Source organism: Cyrtonyx montezumae, unplaced genomic scaffold (assembly GCF_038088225.1).
Source record: "Cyrtonyx montezumae isolate F1298 unplaced genomic scaffold, pur_monq_1.0 scaffold_3, whole genome shotgun sequence".
NCBI lineage: Eukaryota > Metazoa > Chordata > Aves > Galliformes > Odontophoridae > Cyrtonyx > Cyrtonyx montezumae.
Genome location: NW_027072034.1, coordinates 60111477 through 60135844, shown reverse-complemented (window position 1 = coordinate 60135844; position 24368 = coordinate 60111477). Strand labels below are relative to the sequence as shown.

Genomic DNA, 24368 nt, shown 5'->3' with positions numbered 1-24368 from the left:
AGGACCAGCAACAAGCCCATTCAGTTGTTTTCTTTTTATGAAGGTCACTTATGATGCCTTCTACTTGTGCAGAGAAGGACCCTGATATGGTTTGATTGAAAAAAACAGTGTAAAACAAAATAGTCAAGTATGAATATGTAGTACATATGGAAATGAGTTGAACAGAGATCATGTAATGAGAAGTAGTGTATTCTCAAATAAAAAGAACTACATGAAAAGAAATTCTTGAAGGAACTAAGAGTAATAATTATCATGGTTTAGTATTTTTTTTTGTTTTGACAAGTACCACAGGTAGAGAAGTATAGAAACAAAAAAGCAATATTGTTAAAAACAGAAGTAAGAGACAGCATTAGGAAAAAGCAACACTGATAAAAAAGAGAAATAAGAGATAGCATTAGGAAATTTGAACCACTCAGGCATCAAAAACAAAACAAACTGATGAGAAACAGAGCATTACAGTGCAAGGGAGTACAGTATTCCATTGACAAGGAAAGTAGAGACAGAATGTGATGGTTTTGGGGGTTGTTATTGTTGTATTTGCAATAATTGCAGAACTAAAAAGCAATAGCTAGATGAGCATGCAAAGGAAAAACATCCTACCACAACCTGCTAAATTTTAGCACAGTTAAATGCTAGGGAACACAAACAACAATGTCCAGTGGAACACATTTGAAAAGAAAGGAGATGCACAGAAAGAAACTAAAACAATAGAAGGCAGAGGTACAGACAGAAAAGAGAAATGATCAAATAAATTTCAGCTGATTTGAATATGCATTTTTTTGAGCCATGATCAAAAGAAATCAAAATTTTGAGCATCCTCCTTTCCTAGAGGGTAGCATTATCTGGGAAGCAGGGGCATGGCTAAGAAAGGGCATACTGCAACAAGATCTGGCTGCCAATCAAGATGTCCAAACTTTTCTTGATAAATAATTTTCTTTTTCCCAATTAATTGGCTCATTGAGATTACAACAAAAGTGCCCTTTAAAAAGACAGTTCTTAAACTCATGACGGAAACTAAAAAAATAAATACACATTGAAAACTGCTAAAGTTTTAAACAAAATGCACTTTACCTTAGCTTTTCCTTCAAGGGCTCCAGTTCCAGCATAAATTTTACTAACAGAATCTCCATTCACAGACCACATGGATCGGAAAACTTCCTGAAATCGAGTAACCAGCTGAGGCTTCTCAGCTAATCCTAACACCTCCAGTTGCTTTGTTAGCATCTGCAACAGTTGAAGATAACATTTGCAAGAAAAAGATCTTCAATTTTTTCTCAATACATTTGTTAAAAAGCATATGGCTTTTTTTTCAGTGATTATATATGCAATTAATTGTAAAATAATACAAGATTTCAAACACAGCATTATGCCCAGGGATGCAGAAACGAACCACTGCACCTTTCCTGAAATCCTGGAATCAAGTTTACTTAGAAAACTAAGTTTGAGACTACCAGCATAATAGTGAAAATAAATACCGAAGACTGAAACTAACAAAGCTATTTTCAAGGATTTTAGAACATTTTTAAAACCATGAGGTGTCCACCAGTAAGAAGAAGGGGTCTAAAATGATGAAGATAAAATTAGGTACAGAGCGTATTCTGAAGGTTGGACAGGAACTAACAACAGTCAGAAAAGGAACTTGTAAAGAAAATTGAAGTTGAAATAAATAAGAAAAAAAGCTTCAGGAATTGTGTATTTCATCTTGTAATTTTAGCTTTTTTTCACATGAAGAGCTTCATCTCTTAGAACAAGGGGAAATGGCTTCAAGCTTAATGAGGGTAGATTTAGGTTGGATATAAGGAAAAGGTCTTTCACAGTGAGGGTGGTGAGGCACTGGAACAGGTTGCCCAGAGACGTGGTTGATGCCCCATCACTGGAGACTTTCAACTGAGGCTGGATCAGGCCCTGGGCAACCTGACTCAGCTGTGCACATCCTTGTTCATTGCAGTGGAGTTAGACTAGATGACATTTAAAGGTCCCTTCCAACTCTAAGGATTCTATGATTCTGAGTAACCGTGAATGTTTTGAGGACCACCACTAACCCTATTCTGTAGTTGCAAGCCTCCATCTTAAAAGACAAATTGCTACCTAACAAAGAGTGAAGTGTTTTTCATAATGCTAAGTGACAACTGCGTAATTGCAATTATTGTACAACTACTGATTCATTAATCTACTGAGAGCTGGCTGCCTACAAAACAAGAAAGCAAGATGATGCTATAAATCAAATGGCCACCTACCATTCATTTTTATTCAGCTATCACATGGAAGTTACAGCTACTTTTACAATCTACTTCCTACAAAAGTATCAGGAACAGATCTGTATCTGGAAATGCACACCATTTTCCCTACCTCTAAGCCAAAGAAAGCCTGCACGCTGTTTGTTCTATCCAGACAGTCCAAGCAGTTTGTTCTGACAGTACCACTCTGAGATCTGTGCCAAGGACAACGAGAAAGAGAGAAATGGAAAACAACTGAAATAACTCATTTAACACATATCATCAGCAAAGACAGGGACATTAAGATCTGAACCAGAATAGTACATCACGGTATTGTGATTGCATTGTTACTGTCATCTTGACTGCATTTATAAATGCATCAGCAGTAGAAGGTTAGCTACAACAACAGCAGTAATTTTGCAACAGCATTGGCTACACAAAGGTCATTAGTTTTCTGCAAATAGGATGAGCCTTGAAGTTTTTCTACAGTTCTCCTTGCTTTCTTGGTTAAAGTGTTTCATTTGCAAAGAATCTAGCTAACACACTTTAAGAACTTCAGAGAGAAATAATTACAAAAACAAACAAACAAAGGAAAAAAAAAAACAGAAAGAACTGTCCTAATAAAAGTAACAAGAACTTCTGATAAAATTAAAGTCAATTTCAATTCCTCTTTACTTTCTTCCTCAAACAAAAATGAAAATTAAACCTCTTCCCTTCTTTAGCTTGACAGATGCTTAACACCCTCAGGATCCCTAAAATGCTCCCCTTCTTTGAAAGAAGCCATTAATCTTTGCTAAAAAGCTCTCAGAAGGCTCATATTAGCCAATGTCTACATTCATCTTGGCTGGCTATAAGGATAGTTTGATGGTTCTCCCAGTGATTTATGTTTTTCCAATCTTTTGTCATTCCCACTACACACTTTGTCCAATCAAGTCAGTAAAGGTTGATAACATTTACTCTACTTTCAGCATCTAATCAGAAAACTGTTGAAAACATTGAAGAACTCTTCAAGATTATTTCATTACTATCTTTATATTTTATTTTAGATAGAAACCTGGTATCAGTATTAGACAGAAAATTGACATTCTACAATGGAGATGGTCCATAAACTTCAATTTTAAAGCTCTCACAAGTCACAACCTATATTGTTTTCATTCTGTTGTCAGACTTTTTGATGGGTGGAGATATTAACTAAACCTCTAGCAAGATCAAATAACATGCCCCACAGAGTGATAGGACTATACTATTTTTGTGATGTAAAACAAAAGAAAAAAATGCTTTTAAAACTTTTGGAGAAAAGTAAATAGAGTGGTGAGGTAGGGATGGGATCTAACTACCATCCTACTAAATCTAATCTTATTCAGGTCTACTAAAACCTGCCCCTGGAGGACTTAATCTCACAGTGAGGTCAGAACCCAGAGGGGCACTGGAGCTCTCTCCTCTCCCACTGCACCAGCAGATGAAACCCAGGGTGTGGCAACATTCCCTTCACTCAACAATTCTTGTCATGGAAAATCCCACATAAAAGCTCTGCTCTGGCATTAATTAAATGGAGGAAGGGTGTGAAGGGGAGAAGAGCAGGAATGTTGCCCATTCCTAGCCCTGCCTTTTCCTGCTGAGATCTCTGCTCCAGGAAGAAGAAAGGGGAAATAAGGACAGCAATATACGTACACAGCAGGACCAAGCAGCACACAGCAGGAAACATAACATTTCATCCCAGCTATGACAGGGTACAGAACCCCAGAATTCTGATATAACTGTAATCACAGTTAATATCATGGTACTGGTTTACTGTCCATCACAAATCTCTATACTTCCACAAGTGCTGGAATTATTTCCTTAGCAGAAGTTAAAGCTAAAAATATGATAAAATTAGAAACGCGTGGCTTAAAGCAAATATCAGCTGCTGAAAACATCTCTCCAGACTACCTTTGCTTTCTCTTCTACCACTACCTGTATTTGCTACATCAGCAATACATTCTTACATGATCTGCAAAAAGCACAGATTGCTGATCAAAGCTCAAAAATAAATCTTGTCCACAAGGCTACTGAATAGCTGACTGTTCATTTTTTTTCACAAGGACATTTTAACATATGGTTTTTTTGCACCTCAATAAAATGCTTCCTGAATAATAATTCCCCTTGTTGCAAAACTTTATTTTAAATCCTCCGGAACTCTCTTATGCTGGGTAAAGATCATACAATAAGAAGGTATTGTGATGTATTATATTTCAAACTCATGTGGCTACTGTGAGTGACTCATATTTTGTGGAGAACCAACTATGTGAAGTGGAGAAAATACAGACAAAGCAATTCAAAGACAAACTGCACTGAAAATGGGCATTCACAACAAACTGAAAACAGCACACTCCATTGCTGAGGAAAATACAAATAAGTTATACAATGAATGAGAAAAAACATTCAATCGCATAGGAGCGCACCCAAGAAAAAGGACAGTAAAACACTTTCACAAAATGATGAGTTCAAAGAACCTGAAATTAAGACATACCCTACCAGAGACAGTTTCCATCAGGATTTTCAGAGCACATTCGGAACAAGACAAAAATTTAATAAAATAAGTGATTCATACTTCAGGTTCTGACTGTCATCATCTTGTATACAATAGTATAATGCCATAAATAACTAGAAATATTTTCCTCTTATCCTCTGGCTGTGAGGTAGAAAGCACCTCAGAATTATAATTTAATGTGAGTAAAGTTATAGGGAAAAAAAAAAAAAAGAAAACACAAACCTTTTAACTTCCTTTCCATCAAAATAAAAAAATCCACATTCTAAGAATTTCTGGACTTGAGGCTTAAGCACACTATGTAGTTTTTCTGCCTTTCCTCCTTTAACCATTTGATGATAGTCAAAGTTCACCATCTTGACATCGGCTGAATGTTCGGATGCTTTTAAGTGGCTCTGGTATTGCAAATAGAGAAGAAAAGAACATGAATATGTTAATACGTGATCATGGAGTAGCATAAGTTAAACAAGAGGTTAAACATTTTAAAAGCACTTTTATTAGCTATTCTGTGCTTTCTGTAATGTTTTATCATTACTGTGCAACAAATCGCTCAAAACTGACAAATATTTCACCTTTGTTTCTTTTCTATTTTTTCTTGACACAATCTAATAGTTGTTTTTTTTCCTTCACACTATTGGTCTTAAGCAGTACTTTTATGATAAATATTCTTTTAACTCCAGGCAGCAGTTGATGCTGGGTATATCGTATCTATTTCATTTTTTAAAGGCTATATAGAAGCTTCATAGCATATGTTCCAATTCCAAGGGAAGGTACAACGAGAGAAAGGTAATTCTTACCTGAAAAGCTTTGCTGAGCATGTGCTCTCCTTCTTTTGCCCCAAGTAAATTCACAATTATTTGCTTGCCATATACATTTTTAAGAGTTCGGAAATGCCTGTTAACAGAAGAAAAACTGCACACTCATTTTCTGGCATGCTGAAAGTTAACATGAGCATGTGGAACATGGACTGAGACACTACACAAACATAGCGGAGATTCTAATATCTACAGCAAGTCTTCTATTATTTCATGGCCATATAGGCCAATGTAATCCAATAGTAGCATATAACAATTGACTGCTCTTTAACTCAGATAATAACATCAAAAACGTTTAACAAAATATATGTAGTTAAATCCATATTGTTGTGAAATAGTCGCATCCAGAATAAAACTGAAGTATAGATTTTACTTTTAAAACAGCAGTTGACAAATATAGATTATTCAGTGTGTACCTATTGCAATTTTTGTTCTAAATTTAGTAAAGTGTTTCACACCCTTAAATTTTTCTTCAGACTTTTCAACAAAGCACTCAAAGGCACAAGAAAACCTGCAGAAGTTTGAAAAGACTGCATTGCACTGCTTTCGTGAATCATGCTTTTGCATAGGCAAAGCCTCCTGTTTGAAATAATATATCCCATCACATTGATGTATCACTTATCAGAGGCTCATAACGCTTTCACAAAAACTCAAGACATCACCTGTCAAAAGCTGGTGCATTTGCCTCAAAACCCCTTGACATTCTGACACGATGGGATCCCACCTGTAACGTGAACATTAAATTATTTGTCATAACACATTAGACTTGTTATTCTTCAAAGACATGGCCAAAAAATTCATTTCACTATCTAAACTAACTCCCCCAGATTTATTCTGTTGGTTATTATGAACATTCTTTTATTGGCTTTCCTAAAAAACAAACAAACAAAAAAACCCCAAAACAACCCAAATTTTTATATAATACAGTCATCTCATCTAGTTACTTGTTTTGAATAAAAGATACATAAACATTTCAGTAGCTCTACTGCAACGTGCTTACATGCCTAGCTTAAAAAGTACCTAGGAACTGTGAAATATGGACTTCAAGAAATCTTCCCTGTGAAAATTATATTCCAATAATGATTGCTGATGAAATCCCTCTTCCAAGAAATCTGGGATTTAACTATATTGCTGGTACTCATGACTTTCTGAAAAACCTTACACTCAGAACAATTCAGAAGAAGCCAATCTCTTTCATGTCTTTAGATAACCTATTTTGAAACAGCAATATAAACTAAAACAGAAAAAACTCAGAACTTCAAAAACAAAGCATCTCAAAGTAATGGGCATTCAACAGCACCAATGTTTCTCCAAAGGGCAACCTATCCTGGTAGCTAACTGCAGAAGAGCCTAAAAGTTACTCCATGATGCTTAAAAAGACATGAATAAGAATTATGAGTATAATCAGATCCATCTCCAGCTTACCTGCAGGCCTGGCTGTTCCCAAAATAATGGAACAGACCCTCGAATCTGTATGAAAGATGACACAGAATCATCTAAATATATCACCTGTTGAGAAGAGAACATATAATATCAGTAGGCATTAGGGAATGTATGGAGCCTTTAAATTTCTTAGCCTTAGCTAAACATACAGTAAATGAAACATATTTACACACTGCCTATTTCACCAGTGCAAAATACCATTTGTCTTCCTTACACTTATTCCTCTCCTAGATCTGAACAATTCATAAGAAGTTCTGGCACTTCTGTGCTTCCTGTGGAAACATGGTTCAGAAAGGCTGGGAAAATATTGCAAGATTTTATTACTAGGGCCTGAATGACTTTTGTACTAAGAGTAACTGTTTTAAAATCTTGATAAGAACTTCCTGTAAGGCTTTTGTTTCCTACATCACAAGACCCATAATAGTTGAAGCATAAACCAGTGCACAAAAAATAACAATGCAGCCTACTCAGAGCACCGGAACAGGTTTTGTGCATCAGAATCTGAAATGCAATGGTCTGCTGACTATAGAGGAAAGGAAACTCAGTGGGATGATATGCCACAGGCATCTAGTAACATTATCTGCAGGAGGCTTGCACTAAGAAACCACAAGAACAGCATTCTAACTAAAGTCTCAAAATTGGATGTGTATGGGCAGAGCTCTAAATAAAATCCTACTGAAGTCACCTAGGATTTGCAGTGAGTCAACCAAAAGTATCTACTCACATGAATACTTTTGCAGGAACACCATCTTGGTAACTAGGTTATCTTAAGAAGTGGGCAAAGAAAGTTCTAAGAATGAGTTAATGGCTTCTTGCACTTTGGTATAATAAGGGCAAGGAAATGCAACCAAATGCAGTGGATTTACAGTGGCTTTAAAGACTACCTTTCAGCTGAGCCATATTAAGTAACCACAGGAATGCTTTTATCTTCCCTAGGCACCAGGCAGCATATCAAAGTCTCTTTTGCTGATGTTTACAATTAGCTGAGGCTAAAAGAAGCACACCTACAGCTCAAGCTAAAAGCAAGTATGGCCACCTACAGCAGTCCAGCTGGTGGGTAACACCTACTTAAGCTAGTGAAACTCAGACCCATGCACTGCCTGACCTTAAGCTACACTAAAAAACCAAGATCAGCAAATTATGTAACCTCCTTAGATTCCTCATTTAGCAGCAAAGAATCTATTCCCATATCTGCTGCTTACAGACTTGATTCATACATCTGTCGGGTTTGGACAAAAAAAAATAAAATCATACTGAGCTCATTAGGCAAGTGAATGTGCACTGTGTTTGACATACCTGCTCTGTTTCAACAAAATTAGCAACGTGACCATCATCATTGGTTCCCCGGACGTTAAACCTGGTCCCGGCTCGCTCACAGCTTAGTCGTGAAATGAGACAAGCCTTTGCTTGCTTGTGAGCTGCATAAATTGTCCTTATCTCCACTCCTCCACACATGAGGCGTAGCAACCAGTCATCACAATTCACACCATAGTGCTTCAGATGTAAATGCAGTGACTGATTCCTATCAGAAAAAAATATACATATACAAGAAGAAAATAAAGCACAGCTCAATTTGTTAAAGCCAGACGCTAACTTCTTATATCTTATGCCCACTACTACAAACAAGAAAAGGAAAAAAATAAGTCACAGATATATGATGCAACTCTTATTTAAACATACTTAAAATAGCAAAGTATGCAAGGGAATAGCTCTGATGATGGCACAGGAAGTCATGAATTTTAATGATCCTAAAAACAAGCAAACAAACAACTGAAAGAAACCCATAGCAACTAGAGGAAAAAAAAACAACGACAACAAACAAGAAAAAAATACACTCCATGGTAGGAATACATTCATAACCAATTCATTTTCAGAATTGTGTTAATATCAGTCTCAGGGCTAAGTGTGGTTGCATTTTACATTGCATACACCTAACTCTAATGCCAGTGACTGAGAAACAAAAGGAAGACCCACTGTCTGGATACACCTATCCATTAAGTGGTACCATTAACACCGTAGTGTGTAAATAAAGCTGAACATTGGGGTTTGTGAGACTCGATGTTTCACTGGGGTGTTTTTAAACCTCACTCTACTGGGGCTTGGCTTTCAACTTTCTTTGGAAACATTTCTTGTATAAAAGGGAAGTTTCCAGTATGGCAAAAAAAAAAAAATAATAATAATAATAAAGCAAACTCTAGAAGGAGAATCACTGACCACTGACAGTGCCCGGAAAATTCCATCACAATTGCAAATAATGTTTCATGTAAGGGTTGAAAGTATTTAATTTTAGCCTTTTCATTCTAAGCTTCTAAGTAAGAAAAAACAAAAACCTGCAACTAATCAAACACATCAGCTAAGTTGTTGAGTTCAAATGAAGTTTCAAATCATGTGAATCATTCATTTCACAGAAAAGTACATGGATACATTACAACAGACGGTTAAAAAAGTAAACAATATTCCTCCTTGGGCAATCTGAGACTGAAACTTCTGAACAGAAAAAGCCCAGAAGAGCTTACTGAAATGCATAAGCAGAATACTAGGTCTTGGAATCTGTGATACTTCACCTTCCTCCTATGAAGACTTATTCTTACTGAAAAAAAAAAATCCAGGTAACCTATAAGTTTTACATCAAGGGACAAATATGCAAGGCCAATCTGATCTGGACAGGATCAGCGTACATCATCACACCATGAAATATGACCTACGAACAGCCCTTTTCCAGACACAAAGATAATTAGCTAGGTTCTCTTAATTCCTGTAAATCTACATTAAGATGCAAGTCCCTTAGGATTACAACTTCTTCTCAGTACTGATACACGTTTGGTTTGATACAATGTTCTGATCATGCTCTATCTGGACAAAGCAGTGGCAGTATGCTAGAGCTTTTTGGTATCTTGCATATTGAAAAGAGAGGGAAGAGGTAGTTTTTCAGTTGATTAAAAACACATGCTAACAAATCTTCAGGACCTTCCAATGGCCATGGACACATACACCATTTTTAACAAGGTTGAAAATAAGCAAGCAGAATATGTTCATCTTTTCTAAAGGTCAAAATGCATCCCTGGCATTAATTCATAGAATTACAGAATCGTTAAGGATGGAAAAAACACTAAGTCCAATCATTAACCCATACCCACCATGCCCACTAAAGCATGTCCTTAAGTGCCATATCTAATGTATATTGGATGCCTCCAGGGATGATTCCACCCTCCCCCTGGGCAGCCTCTTCCAATGCATCACCAGTCCTTCTGACAATCAATGTTTCCTAATACCCAACCTGAACCTTCTCTGGCACAACCTGAGGTCATTCCCTCTTGTCCTATGACTATTACCTGGGAGAAGAGCCTGATCCCCATTTCACTACAACATCCTTTCAGGTAGTTGTAGAGGGTGATGAGGTCTCCCCTGAGCCTCTTCACCAGACTGAACAACCCCAGCTCCCTCAGCCACTCCCCATCAGACCTGTGCTCCAGACCTTTCACAGCTTTGCTGCCCTTCTCTGGACACACTCCAGGGCCTCAGTATCTTTCATGTAGTGAAGGACCCAAAACTGGACACAGTACACAAACACAAGGTACAACCTCACCAGTGCTGAGTACAAGGGGATGATCACCTTCTGCTTCTTGACAGAAACAGCAGTACTGCCTTAATCAAGACTTTTGTGTGAAAACTTGTACTTTATTGGAAAGACACCTTGCAAAATGATACTAAGTTCAGCAGCCAAGCCATGTGTACTGTAGTAGTATTGTAACATAACTGCTCTGATTCTATAAAATTAGCAACAACACAACTATCCATGTAACAAAACTTTTAAAGCTCTTCAATATGTGAAAACTCATTTGGAAACTACATATAAAAAACACACCATTTTAGCATACACAGTGCTCAAAAGATAATATTTTTCTTCTCGTTCCATTACCACGCTTATTTTAAAAGTCAGCACATTTATGAAGAATGAAAAGACACCAAAGCTGAAACATAACATCACAACAACTGTTCAGAGCAAAGCATCATCCTTGAAGCTGTAAAAATCTGCGTCATCCAATCCAGAAATTCCAAGAGGCCATGGAAATCTGATATATCACTAAGATCACGCTTATGTGCTCAGAGTTAAAATAATGCTATTTAGTTAATTAGTATTTGTGGGGCATACACTTAAGAGCTGACGAAGACAGGGTTGAAAACACAGCTTAGTCTGCACAGATACAGAATGTCTGCTAAAGCAAACTGTGAACTCACCAGAAAAACCTGTTGTCAGTGGTGTGCTCTTGCATGCTGCGGTGAGCATTGAGACTAAGATCTAAGCTGACACCAGTTGCAGACCACGCAAAATAAAAGTTGCCTGAATTCAAAACTTTGCGCACTTCTGAAATACGATCCTCATCTGTTGATTCGATTCGTAACGATACGAATTCAGTGGACGTAACTCGAAAGACTTCAGAGTCTTGAATCTTTCCCACAGACATGCATCCTGTTACTAGAACCAAATAATGTAGCAACGTGTCTCCTGGAAAAGAGAAAAGGCACACGTAAGAGAATCGATCTTACAGTGTGATGCTGATGTATTTATATTCCTCAGTGCATACAATCTGACCCTGACTTGGCTGAAAAAAGTATTAACTGAGCCAACATGAAGAAGCCATTCCCAACTTTAATAGAATAAAAGGAAATGCAAATAGGAGAAACTACACTGAAAATAACATGGATTGCGAAAAAGGAAGTTATTTTTGTCCACTCCCTCATTTCTGGGAGTGCTCCCAACTTGTAAGTTACTCTAAAAGACAAAAGAAAAAAGCACAGTTCCCGTGCTGGAGATTCTGAGCTGTTCAGTTTTGCAGAAGTAACACCATTTTATTTCCCAAATGAAAAATTAAGGTTTTAGATAAGCTTACTCACCCAGATTTAACCTTAACACTCCCAGAAGCCCATATGCATCCATTACTTTGGAGTAGGTATTCTTGATTGTATCTTTTTCTGCAGATGCTATGAAGAGAAAACACAAGGTTTTAGGACATTAAAGACTGCACACTACGGTACAGAGAATAAATCCACTCTGAATTGAAAATCCAAGAGAGTACAGCAGCTGTACTGCCAAAAAGAAATCAGAATTTAAGAGCATAAGGCATTTTATAGTGAAAAATGAGTATTTGATTTTTATGAACGCTGTATGTTTTTAGGCCCCCCAATAAGATACTTGCATAACCTTCGAGTGATAGGTATTAAAATCATCACCTCCTAATTTAAGTGGATAAAAAGGATAAAAACAAAAGGATAAAAAACACAAGCAAAGAGTTTCCACAAGAATGCTCTTCTGTGATTAAAAAAGTTACTTAAAATTAGGATAAACACTTTTTATTTTTCAATAAATAAATCCATAATCTCCAAGAATAAAACTTTGAAATAATAATATTATTTCCAGATAGCTAGATTATCCCAAGTGCATTTCAACCAGATTTCACTATAATCCAAGGAAATCGTAAGTCTTCTGGGGCAACAAGAGAGTCCTTTTCCACAGGAGAAGTTGCATTTGTAGTATTTCAGAAGAAACTGAAGTGTATCTACTACTACTTACCTAGGAGTTAACTTTAGCGTACACACTTTAGAAATCTAATCTGCTCTCAAAAAACCAGGCAAACAAGGTTGGCGGTGGAGCCAGACAACAGCCTGCAGAGCAGAGCAGAACAGAAACAGGATCTCACCTGTCCTGAGCAGCTGCTGTTGACTGAGACTGCTCCTGAAGTACAAGGACCAACAATTGCTGTGCCACTGGACGAGCATAGATTGAGATTTTTGGGTCATCAAGGATCAACACCTTCTCCCTCCTCAAAGACAGTTCATTTTCACTTAGATGCTAAAAAGCACACTATCAATTCAACGCAAAGAAAAGTGTAAATTGAAACACCTACTGCTCTGGCACTATGTTGTGTCCTATTTCACATTAGCTATGTTTTCTTTAGAATAGCTGTTGTGAATCTTCCTCAGCTTAGCACAGCTCTGCCTGTGCACAAGTCTATATCCTTTCTGTTTAAATGTCTGTCAGTTCCTTTCTTAACAGAGATTCTAATCCACTCTATAGATGAAACAACTGATTAACCTCAGTCTGAAATCTAAACTCACTCAATGTATGAAATGCACTTTAAAAAAACTTCTTCAACTATTTATGCTGCATTCTGGAATCTAGAACTGAAAAAAACAGAGAATCAAAGAAGCAGGGCTCTTCCCAAAAACCTCATCATAGTGTTATGAGTCACAGCCAATACAAACACACTGCTTACAAACAGTGATTTTATCACATCACCAAACTGTATTTTGCTTAACTAGAATACCAACAGGCTGGAAAGAACAACTCTCAAACTTCCAATCCATTTTTCCACTATGCATTTAAAGAGATTAACATACTCTTATAAACTCATGTTTTGGTAAGCAGAAAACTGCTGTGCTCCTCCACATTTCAAATTAAGGATAGATGAAGTTTTCTTCCCAACTAATAACTTTTTGCAGGGTTTTTCTTGGGGGACCCCAGCAGCAATTAGCAATATCACAAAACAATTGTTTTTTGTCTTCTGTGGATTTATTCTGTTTTTCTTGTTGCACAGAGAGCCTGTTATCCTTGCTAAGCCTCAATAAATAAATGCCTGGAGTGAATTAAGTAGTGTGGGCTTTGCAAATTCAGATCTACAAAACAGGACAAGAGAGACTAATAAAGCAGTAAAAGGTGCAAAAACAAAGAGAAAATAAAACTAGAAGAACATATACTGTAGCCAGTGAATTATTATTCTCCCAGCCAAGCACCCAGGCAACTTCCCAAAGCACCTAGGTTTCATGCCATGGTTTTCAATTACAGTATGTCCAAGAGTGAATTCTTCCACAGTCAGAGCTTAGGTATCTATCTGACACTCATTGGCTGATGTTCCATCTTTTTTTAGAGTCAAAATTCACATGAGAAAGTGGCAATCACCTCAGAAAGTTCAGATCACGCTGTTCTAGCTCATCCTCAACTGTCCCCACGTTTCTGTTTCCCAGAACTGGACTTCAAGCACAACGTGAATTTCAGAGGCACAAGAAATCAGCATCCATGTTGCCCCACAAGATTGCCTGGAGATGTTACCTGGATTCTGAAGGCTTTGCTTGTATGACTTCCGCAGCTTAACTGCAGTGTTTGCACTGCCCTCCCCTAAGGCACGCAATGATTACAGTTGATTACACAACTGAAATCCTAAAGCCATGTCCTCTTCACTGAGTGAACCAGTTGGGTATCAGGCAAAGGTTCTACACCGAAAGGGCAGTCAGGCCCTGTAACAGGCTCCCCAGTAAAGTGGTTACAGAATCAAGCCTGACAGAGGTCAAGAAGCATTTGGACGATACTTAAACACTGTATCTGAATTTTGAATGGCACTGTGTGGGGCAAGGAGTTGGACTTGATGATCCTTGTGGGTCCCTTCCACCTCAAGATAGTCTGTGATACCCCTTTTGTCAGCACTCACTAATCTCAAAAGAATTTTGATGTAGGGATGATTGGTATCAGCCAACATAGAAAACCATTGAAGGGACAACAAATGGTTATCACGATAAGCCTCCACAGCTATGCTGCTCTCCTCCCTATTGGTTTCTTTTCCCCACTTGAGCTGTGGGGGCATAGTGAGGACCAGCAGCTCCCTGGTGGTCAGAAGCCACAGGCAGGGACCCCACAGGCCAGCAGCAGTCCCACTGCCCCAGACAAAGAGTAAGGCAGCAGAGGACAGCTCCAGATTCCTTGAGGACAGACTGAGCCCAGGCCACTATGTCAGACTGTGGAAATGACTGGGTGAGGGGATGGCCAGGGCCATGGGGATAGAGATGGGACATGGCTGGGACATCAACGTACCTTTGGTGGACCATTGGCTGGCTAAGGCTTGCAATGAGCTGTAGCCCAGCCCTGCTTCAGCCTTGCAGGGGCAGGGGCTGACGGCCCTGAAGGCTGCTGTGGGGTCCTGAGATACAGGCAGGGACAGGCAGGGCTGGTGGTGTCCTGAGAAGAGCCATCTGCATTATTATTAAAACTGTACCGGTGGTTTAGACCAAAAGTCCACTCAGCCATCATGCATTTACAAGAAAGCATTTCCTAAACCAGTGTCTCTATCAGAGAAAGTATGATTTTCATTCACAGATGCTAAAGGTAATAAAAAAAAAACAAAAAACCCAACAACCAGTCAGACTTTACTGACAGCTGTCTCAGTACCAAAAGGGCAAACAACAGAAGTGCTCTGGAACCATTTGAATTATCCCAACAACTGTTGAAGATCTGCTCCCTCTCAGTTCATTCAGAATGCACAAAACCTTCTGATAATGCTGGATACAGAGGAGTAGATGAAAAAAAGTTATGTGGGCAAGACTTCATCTCTACAGTACCTTATATTTAGTGCACGCAAAGCCAACCTTTACTTCTCTCTACAAACAGCTGGAATCACCAGTTGCATGAATTGAAGCACTGAAGCCAAACCAAAGCAAAAATAAGGTAATCCTGACAGAAGACGACAGTGTTTCCAAGAGTCTTTCCTAATTTCTTCTGCAACATTCCTAACAAATGAGAATATCTTTTCCCCAAAATGGTAGACTGGCCTGCAGCCATGAGAATCTTTCTGACTTTGATTTATAAGCTCCATACCTTGAAAAAACGTGGAGCTGATATGAACATGCACTCAAAGAAAGAAGAAACTCCTGAAAATTAATGAGTTTACTTGTCTCTCAGAAATAGACATTTCCCTTTATTTTTAATTAATTGGACGTAAGCCATTATTGAAGCTATCTGAACAAAACAAAAAAGCTAAACACCACGAAGAATGAGTCAAGGCATACAACCTCTAAAGACATAAATTTGCAGTTGGAATGGCAACTTTCATCTGCAAGCAGAAGTTTACAGATTTTCAAATTACAAAGCATGGGGCACTTAACAGTAGACATAATATAAATGCATGACTCTGTATAAAGGCAGAAAGAAAATACTATAAGAATATTATGAAAAAATTATTCTTCTTCTATTACTTGCTACTTAACAGGACAAAAAGAAAATAACAAACCCACAACATCTTTAATGTGGTTTTCAGGTCAAGCTGTAATGCATTCTTACTGAAAGCCATCAAGACTTTGCAGCGTAAAGAGAAAAGGAATAAAATAATTAAGTCAATATTTATTAAAAATTAATATAGTATTTTTAAACGGTCATGTCTCACTTGTGTGTCACTATAATATCCCAACTTATCAGCCACTGACTCAAATTAAAGAGGGGTGACTGATTAAACTATTTTAGAGGGTTTATGTGAGCTGTCTTACTGTTATGCAAAGAAAACTCCATTAAAAACTCTGCCTTCTGATTTCAGTATTTAAATGAAAGCCAGTACTTCAGTATTACCACGGAGGGGAGACATTCACCACCTTCACTTATAACTCAACTAACTGAAGACCCATTTTGATTCTTTTGATGCTTTGCTGATTTGAATAGATTCACAGAAAGTTGGAAGACAGCTGATATTTAGATCTGTCATAATTCATAGAACTGTTTTGAATTAGCAGGGATAAGATTTTTTTTCCATTTTATTGACTAGTTCAAAATATACCTAATATTTTCTCACTTAAAAATGTAAATGCTACTGTCATCTAGAGATATCTTAAGACTGAGGGGAGGATCTACCAAATAACAAATCAGTTCCATCCAGCAAGAAAAAAAAACATCAAAAAACAACCCACAGACATTTCTAGATGCTAGCAATTACATTTAAATAATGCACACCAAATAAAACAATGCTTGGAATAAGACAAACAAGTTTGTAAAAGATGAACAGATGAAGTGAATGATTCAGAAAATTTACCTTTTTAAACACAGAAAATTGGGAAAAAAATAAAATAAAGCTGGCCTACTTAACAGCTTACAAGCAGTTTTTAATCACTTGAGCTTTTTTGACCTGAGTATACGCTTTTAACTGAAAACAAAAAACATAGCTTTAATAATCAGCAAAGGAATTTCATTTTTTTTTCCAGGACCAACAGATCTGATTAAAATATGAAAAGAATTTTACACAAAGGTGAGCATTTTGCCTGTGTAACTCAGTCCTACACAGGTTAATTTGTAATACCATGTACAATTACAAGATTTTCCATTTAAATACATGCTAGCATTCAGTAAATTTTTCAACTTATCTCAAACGTAGAGATGTTAATTAGTTTTTCTAAATGATATCAGAGTAATTCCAGAAGCATGCAAACTAACCTTAACAGCCATTTAATTAGCAAGAACCATCACTTACTGGATGTCTAGTAGGGCAAAAACCAAGCCTTTTGCTATCACTTCTGTGCTAACTTAGAAATGAAAATGTACTGAATTGAAAAGGGGATGTTCCAGAACCAGGGGCCAAACTTTTTATTAGCTCCATTAAGCCATTCAAGTAGGTCCACTCAGACAAAAATTACCACCCCCACCAATCTCCTACTATTCTTACTGTTAAGTAAAAATTTTTCCAAGTGTGCTAGGCTAACGTATTTGGGTCTTTGTTGAATCATTTAATTTTGTTGGAAATGCCTGGAAAGCAATGAGCTGAGCATCTTCTCTGCAGTTTTGAAAGGTGTGAAAATCCTGGCAGAATACTGGGAAAGGCATCTGATGTCAGGAAGACAGATGACATCTTCCTCCAGCAGCATGGCTGCACTTGGTTTCCACCAACGCTGTTGCTTCCCTGCAGCTTCCAAAACATCATAAGGTATTGTTTAATGTGTAGGTGTAGCCCAGAAGATTACACTTAGTCAAAACAGTAATGAGCAAAAAGCAGGTGTGTGTGGAAACTGCTAACCCCTTCACATTGGTATATAAGATTGCCTTCAGACAAACACAAAACTACATCACAGCACAGTCAAAACTGTTCCTACCAAAGCCTGTAGTTGACCTTCCCTCTCCAACATAATGTATCCTCTGGGAAGAATTTCTATTACTGGAAGAATTTTAATCATTTACTATTACAAAATTATTTAATTATTATTATAAGAATAATTTTATATTTAATTTTTAGAATATTATGCACATATACACACATGCATACACTCAGATGCAGTGATATATTTACATGCAAATAATGGTATACTTCAAAATAAGGTTTTACATGAAAAAGAGCACGTAGAAATTTCTGTTGAAACAGCCTCCTTCCCTATTTTTAAGGGGACGTAATTCCACTCAAAATGCTGCACTAGCATTATTTGGTGAGAATGAAAAACAGGAAAAAAAAATACCTCACAGTGGCATGTTGTGTTATCCTCCTTATGATTATGTACACATATAGGTGGTGCTCAAATATATCTGTTGCTATGTTTCTTTTCTGGGTGGCTCAGTTTCCTAAACTGCCACCAACCTAAAGCCTCTTGCAAAACACTCACACCCCCGTCTGCCACCGTGGATAGATACAACCTATCTGTTACTTCTCCTCCCAGTGCAGTGTATCAGAGCTTTGGAAGTGGAGTGGAGTGGGTGATAATACTGGGACACCCACAGCAGGCAGGGGCTGTTAAAGTTCCACCTTCACCGAGCTCTCCGCAGCACAGAGCCTCTTCTCGTTCACACTTGCTCCCTTTTGAGCTTTGCATGGGACCAAACTCCAAGGATTCCCATGAAGCTCCAGCTCTCTGCACTCAGGGCTCAGTATTTTCCCAAATGACAGAACATTCTTCTTTAGTCATCACAGGCGACAGGAGTAAAAGCAGCTTCCCACTCCTTTTGTTATGACTCACCGGAGAGGCACAGGGACAGAACACTCTCCTGTTCAATCAATGAAATCTCTGCAGGTAAGATATCTCATTAAAGACTCCTGTTTCACAGAATGAACATACCACCTATTTTGCATTCCAAATAATTAAAAAAAAAAATAGATCCATGACATCCTCCAACTAAATTCTAAACAAAGAAGCAGTCAAGCTGCTGACATTTAAAACCAAATGCTCTTACAGGGCCTTGAGAAACAAGTTGGCAGGATCCCTTCAGACTTCAATATTCTGGGCTAACCTGGTACAAGGAGTGAGCTGATCAAAGAGGTACTTAACATTTTTACATAAGGCAAGCAAAGTATTTCTCACATCTTTCAGTCACAGTAACGTTAACCGATGCACATTACAAGCAGTGCAGAGAACATTTCCAGTGAAGGCAAGGCTTGGACTGCTTCCATTTTCAGACTGAATGACTATGCAACAATAACCCCCTGTGAATTACCCCTTCTGCCCGTTTCCTTTCTTCTTGAACAACACATTCAGCACAAACAACACACACTGAAAAACCACACAGCATAGGAATTGTACAGCACTGCATATAGGGGACAAACAAAACTCTGAACTATCTTGTAATGCTTTGTTGAATGCAGAGGGGATGAAGTTAATACCATTATCCTTCCCTCGGCAAAATGACAGATGGACTTCAGCTAAGATGACATTTAAGGGACCAGGAAGCTTGCACACCTTTCTCTCAGCCCAGTTCAAGTCATGATTACTGCATTACTGTGCATGCATACTGCAAAAGATGAGGTTCACTGAGGTTCTCAGCACTGAATCACTTTTGATTTGAAGCATATTTCACTGGCTTGTATGTATGCTATGCACTCCACAGCCAGGCAGGAGCTACGATCAGGCACAAGGCTAAACAACTAATCTTCAGTATCTCATGAAGTCTTTTGAGAGAAGGTCTAAGATCAGTACTGTCATTTTTTTGCAGTCCCTAAAAAATGTTATTTCCATCAGCAAACAAAAAAAAAAAACAGTTTATCAGTTTGCAGTCATGATGTTCTGGATGTATACATACTTGTTATGACCATTTTTCCACTTGTTTCACACAGATTAAAAAAAAACATCTTGGGAATCTTCCCAAAACTTCTCATTAACTTTGGTTGTGAAGGTAGGTTTGTACCAACACGCAGACATTTGTTAGGCTACAGAGTAGAAACTTCTGATTAGTTTCTGTGAGATGAATAAAGAGACAGAGTAGTACTTAACAAACCTCAACCAAGTGCTGATAATTGTACTCCACGAAACACAAATGTTAAAAAATAAAAAATGCAAGCACAACAAAAGAAAGATAATCAAAACAAGGAAAGTTTAGCACCTTCCTGGTGTCAAATCAAGGTAATGATTGCAATCTCTCAACCATTAAAAGAACCATTCAGTAAAGAATTTACGTACAAAAAAGGAATTAAAGCAAACTGCCAAAGCCTAACACATTGGGAAAATAAACTCATCTATCAGACAGAGTAAGCAGTTTTCAGTAACATAAGATAGTAAACAGTACTAGAGTAACTACTTATAACTAGGCATAAATATTTATTATGTTGCAACCTACCAATCAAAATACCAAGGACAACCCCTATGAAGTAGTAACAAGCTATTACTACATACAGGGCCCAAGAAGCACCAGGTTTCTGAAATTCCTTTGAGTTTTAATTCCTGTTTGCTAACAATGCAAGGCATAGGAGAGGGCAGGAATTTCAACACAGACAGAGATTTTGAATTTCCAGAGAAGACAGTCGACCCAGCTACCTGCACTGTATCATGGCACAAGAAGTCATTAACTTGGTTTACTTTTTGAGCATAACTTCCATGAATAAATTACTTTGAATACATTCCTCCTTAGGAATCTTAAATGAGTGCACTAATTGCTAAACACACTCTAAAATAAAAGATTTCCGTAAGTCTTCACAACATTCTTTCCATACTGTACTGATTTCACTAAGTATTTTCCCTAGCTTCATGATCAGACACTTGCAGCCCAAACTGCACTACACAATGCCTTTCAAATACTGTTGGCAAAGTCAACAAGATAACTTACATAAATACTAAGAAGAAACTGTATCAGATAAAAACAATTCTCAAAACATGGGAGGAAAGTACTCATTGTTTTTTACCTGAGTAATCATATGAGTTAATTTTATCTGTAATGCCAACTGTGATAGCCTGTCCCACTGCTAGACCTGTAACAGACCATGGCAGCTTGTCCAAATGGCACATTATTAACTAAGGTACAGATTGAGAGACAGGCTGAGAGCACTAGCTCACACAGCCAGTTCAGCACCAACTATGGTCTACTTCTAAACATAGGTGCCTCACAAACAGACAATGCCATGCCACAGCCAAGGAGCTCATCAGGCATATAGAAAATCAAAAATACCAAAGATAGGGAACGTATCTCCAATCCTACTTTGGAACTCCCACTTCTAACCTTGAGCCTCATTGTAGGAGGGAACATGCTGCTGGCTCAGCCCACTCTGTCCTCTCTGGGCTGGAGCGCACTATGGAGAGATAACCACCTGCCTGTGAGCCCTGTCAGGCTGCAGGCAGTGCATCACAACCTCATGCCAGCCATCAGAGTTAACTCATCAAAAACTGATTCATTCAAAAATTCCAAAGAAGCACATCTGCAGCATGCAAGCTTTCCATAAAAATCAAGGATGAGTCTAGAAACATTTTGCAACCTGGTGCTCAGGCCTTTTTACTGAAGAACACAAACCAAAGTATCTTTTTAGACCTTATCTAAAGGCTTCGAGGATCTTTCTGCACTTCTTGTTTTAGAGCCCTCCTTCAACCATGACTTGAAAAAATAGAAACATTCCATGCATATATCACTGAAAGCATGCACAAATGACTTTGCAAAGCACGACACCTTGCACCCAGCATTGACTGACTTTATTACGAGATGAGCTAACACACAATTCATGGTGATAGCTTAAAAACTCAACACCAATTTAAAAATCAAAAAACCCACGGAAGTCATAAAGTCATAATACAAAGTGATATTGACTAAGTAAGATGATGTACCATTTAAAAATACAGCACTTTGTAATAAACAGTGCACCACGGATTTTGCTTTTCAATGAGTCATCGTGTATTCAAAGGCAGACGATTGTTCAGAACCAAAGATAAGCAGACTCTGACAGTTATTGGAAGAATATTTTGTATACACGACAATACATATTCATGATGAAATCTAATTAAATATGTAAAATCTCTCTCGACAGATTGAGACATTAAACATTTCTTTCCTTTAACTCAGAAGAATCTCCATTAGCAAATAAAAAACAGAATTGCTGTTTCTTCTTTCTATGTCATAAATAATAAGCAGCGTATGCAATGTCAGGGCTGCCTGCTTTTTTACTCTAGTTATCAAAATACAACAACTTACAGAGGACAGCCACAGCTCCAGATTCAAACATAAGACATTCTTCTCTGTTCCTGGCTTCCACTATCACACTGAATGGGAGCGGATCCAGCTTGTGATAGACACGATATCCTTTACTGAAAGCCATTTTGCCTTTATCGGTGGCAGTTCCGTCCAACACAAGATGATGTTAGTGAGAGCTTCCCGTGCTTCCAGATTCCTTCTGCAGAGCAGGTCTGACTTCCATTCTTTCCTAGGAATTTTATAGATCTAACAACAAAAAGAGAGAAAAAAAGAAAGAGATACTCATTCTACCTCGTAAGATTTATTTTTCCTTATGTTTCAAATCAAATATATCTAAAGATCGTCTAAAGATAACATGCCAATGTTCCAAAAAAAAAACCAAATCACCCAGAGCAACATAAAGGATTTACTTAAGATCTTCTCCAGAACAACCACAATTTCTTTCGCAATACCTAAACAAGATTTCTTCTCAGTGAAACTGAAGATAAGGTTCTCCTTTAGCCTCCACAAACACGTAAGAGCGGCAGCGACCCTCTGCTGAACGCAGAGGGCCAGGAGCTTCAGTTTCGCAATGCCTTTTGCTCATTCTGACCTTGTACGAAAGGACAGTATATTTCTAACAGTAAAGCTGCTAAGAGGCTTTGGAAGACCATACAGAAACGATAACCTACTGCTTGGTTTGGCTTTATAAATGAAAGCGAGGTTCTGTCCCGATTTAAGCCTTCCCTTCTGCCCCCTCCTACGACACGGCCCGGCCCCCGTCGCCCCGCTCCTCTCCCCTCCCGGGTAGGAACGGACGGACAAGAAGCCGGCAGCCCCCGCCCCTCCACCTGCCCGGCGCCCGCGGCGCTGACAGAGCCTCCATCTTGTCTGGCGCCCCGCGGCGCCCCCGCAGCTCGACACCCGCGACAGCCGAGCAGGCTCCTCCGCGTACCGACAGCCACCCGCGGTGCCGCGGTGCCACCACCCCGCCCCGCCGCCGGCCCCGCGCCTCCTCACCGGCCGCGCCAGCTGCCGCCCGCTCCGCTCCCTGACGCGGGAGCCGGCGGCACCTCACTTCCGCTCTTCCGCTCCGGCCCCGCCGTCCCTTCCGCATTGCGCCTCCCGCCACCGGAAGTGAGGCGGCGGCGCGGTGATGGTCCTTACGTTCGCGCTGCCCGGGGAGCGGTCTGAGGGTGAGGGGGTGTGTGTGTGTAGGGGGGGGGGTGTCTGTCATTGCGCGTCCGGAGCCGTAATGGGGCCACCGGGCGGGACCCGAACCCTTAAGGACAAATGATACCCTCTTCCCCACCACGAATTTCTCCCTTGGCATTCTCTTCTTTGAAAGACGGTCGGCTCCAGTCGCGGCTGCTCTGTTACAAGCTGCAGAGGAGACCCCAGGACGGGTTTGAGAGCGTTGTCGTAAAACTGAGAAGTGGGATTCACGAAGTTCTGTTTGACTGATTTTATTTCCTTATATGACAAGGTTACCCACCTAGTTGACCATGGGAAGCCGGTAGATGTAATATTTTAGCTTTCTGCATTGCTTTCAACACTGTTGCCCCCAGTATGCTCCTGGACAAAATAGTGCATGGCTAGGCAAAAACGTGACATGATGGGTGAGCAACTGGATGATGGCCGGGCTCCAATGGTTATGGTGAATGGGCTGCCATCAGAATAGTGGCCAGTCACTGGTGGGGCTTCACAGGGCTCCATTTTATGGCTGTCTCTCTTCAATGTTTTCATAAATGACTTGGATGTGAGTAGGAATTAAAGGTAACACTGAAACGGGAGAAGCCGTTGACTCCCTCGAGAGTAGAGAGGCCTTACAGAGAGAGCATGACAAATGGGAGGGCTGGGCAGTCACCGACACCATGGAGCTGAACAGGAGCAAGTGCCAGAGCTACTTAGCAAGGTATCACTAAAGTCTTCAAACAGTAAATAAGACAATACTCAAGAGCTTTGTTTGAAATTTAGGCTATGAAAATGGGGATTTCAATATCACACCAAATCTTGGAGATGCATCTATGCTATGAAAACATTTAAATATGCACATAAAGCACAAAGGCAGTGGGACAGTTCACATGTATGAAAAAAACCCACCACCATATGCTTAAGTCATCATTTGAAGCAGAGTTTAAACTGTAGGCTCTCGGATTATTAAGTATGTTTACCTCCATTTTATTCCCATTCACCTATTCCTGAATATTTAG

The 24368-nt window shown here is 38.9% G+C and overlaps 1 protein-coding gene across 7 annotated transcripts in view; it reads right to left on the bottom strand.

Moving 5' to 3' along the window:
- The window catches only part of SYNJ1 (synaptojanin 1), a 56372-nt gene extending 33127 nt beyond the window's left edge, over positions 1 to 23245 (bottom strand). For all 7 annotated transcript variants that reach the window (XM_065741772.1, XM_065741773.1, XM_065741778.1 and 4 more), the window contains exons 1-11: positions 23176 to 23245; positions 22177 to 22422; positions 11898 to 11984; positions 11241 to 11508; positions 8298 to 8523; positions 6984 to 7067; positions 6221 to 6282; positions 5541 to 5637; positions 4969 to 5138; positions 2350 to 2431; positions 1072 to 1224 (exon numbers count right to left, since the gene is read on the bottom strand). In XM_065741772.1, the coding sequence (XP_065597844.1) occupies positions 1072 to 1224; positions 2350 to 2431; positions 4969 to 5138; positions 5541 to 5637; positions 6221 to 6282; positions 6984 to 7067; positions 8298 to 8523; positions 11241 to 11508; positions 11898 to 11984; positions 22177 to 22300 (1353 nt within the window). In that variant the 5' untranslated portion in view covers positions 22301 to 22422; positions 23176 to 23245. The remainder of the gene's footprint in view (positions 1 to 1071; positions 1225 to 2349; positions 2432 to 4968; positions 5139 to 5540; positions 5638 to 6220; positions 6283 to 6983; positions 7068 to 8297; positions 8524 to 11240; positions 11509 to 11897; positions 11985 to 22176; positions 22423 to 23175) is intronic.
- Between the last annotated feature and the right edge of the window lie 1123 nt (positions 23246 to 24368).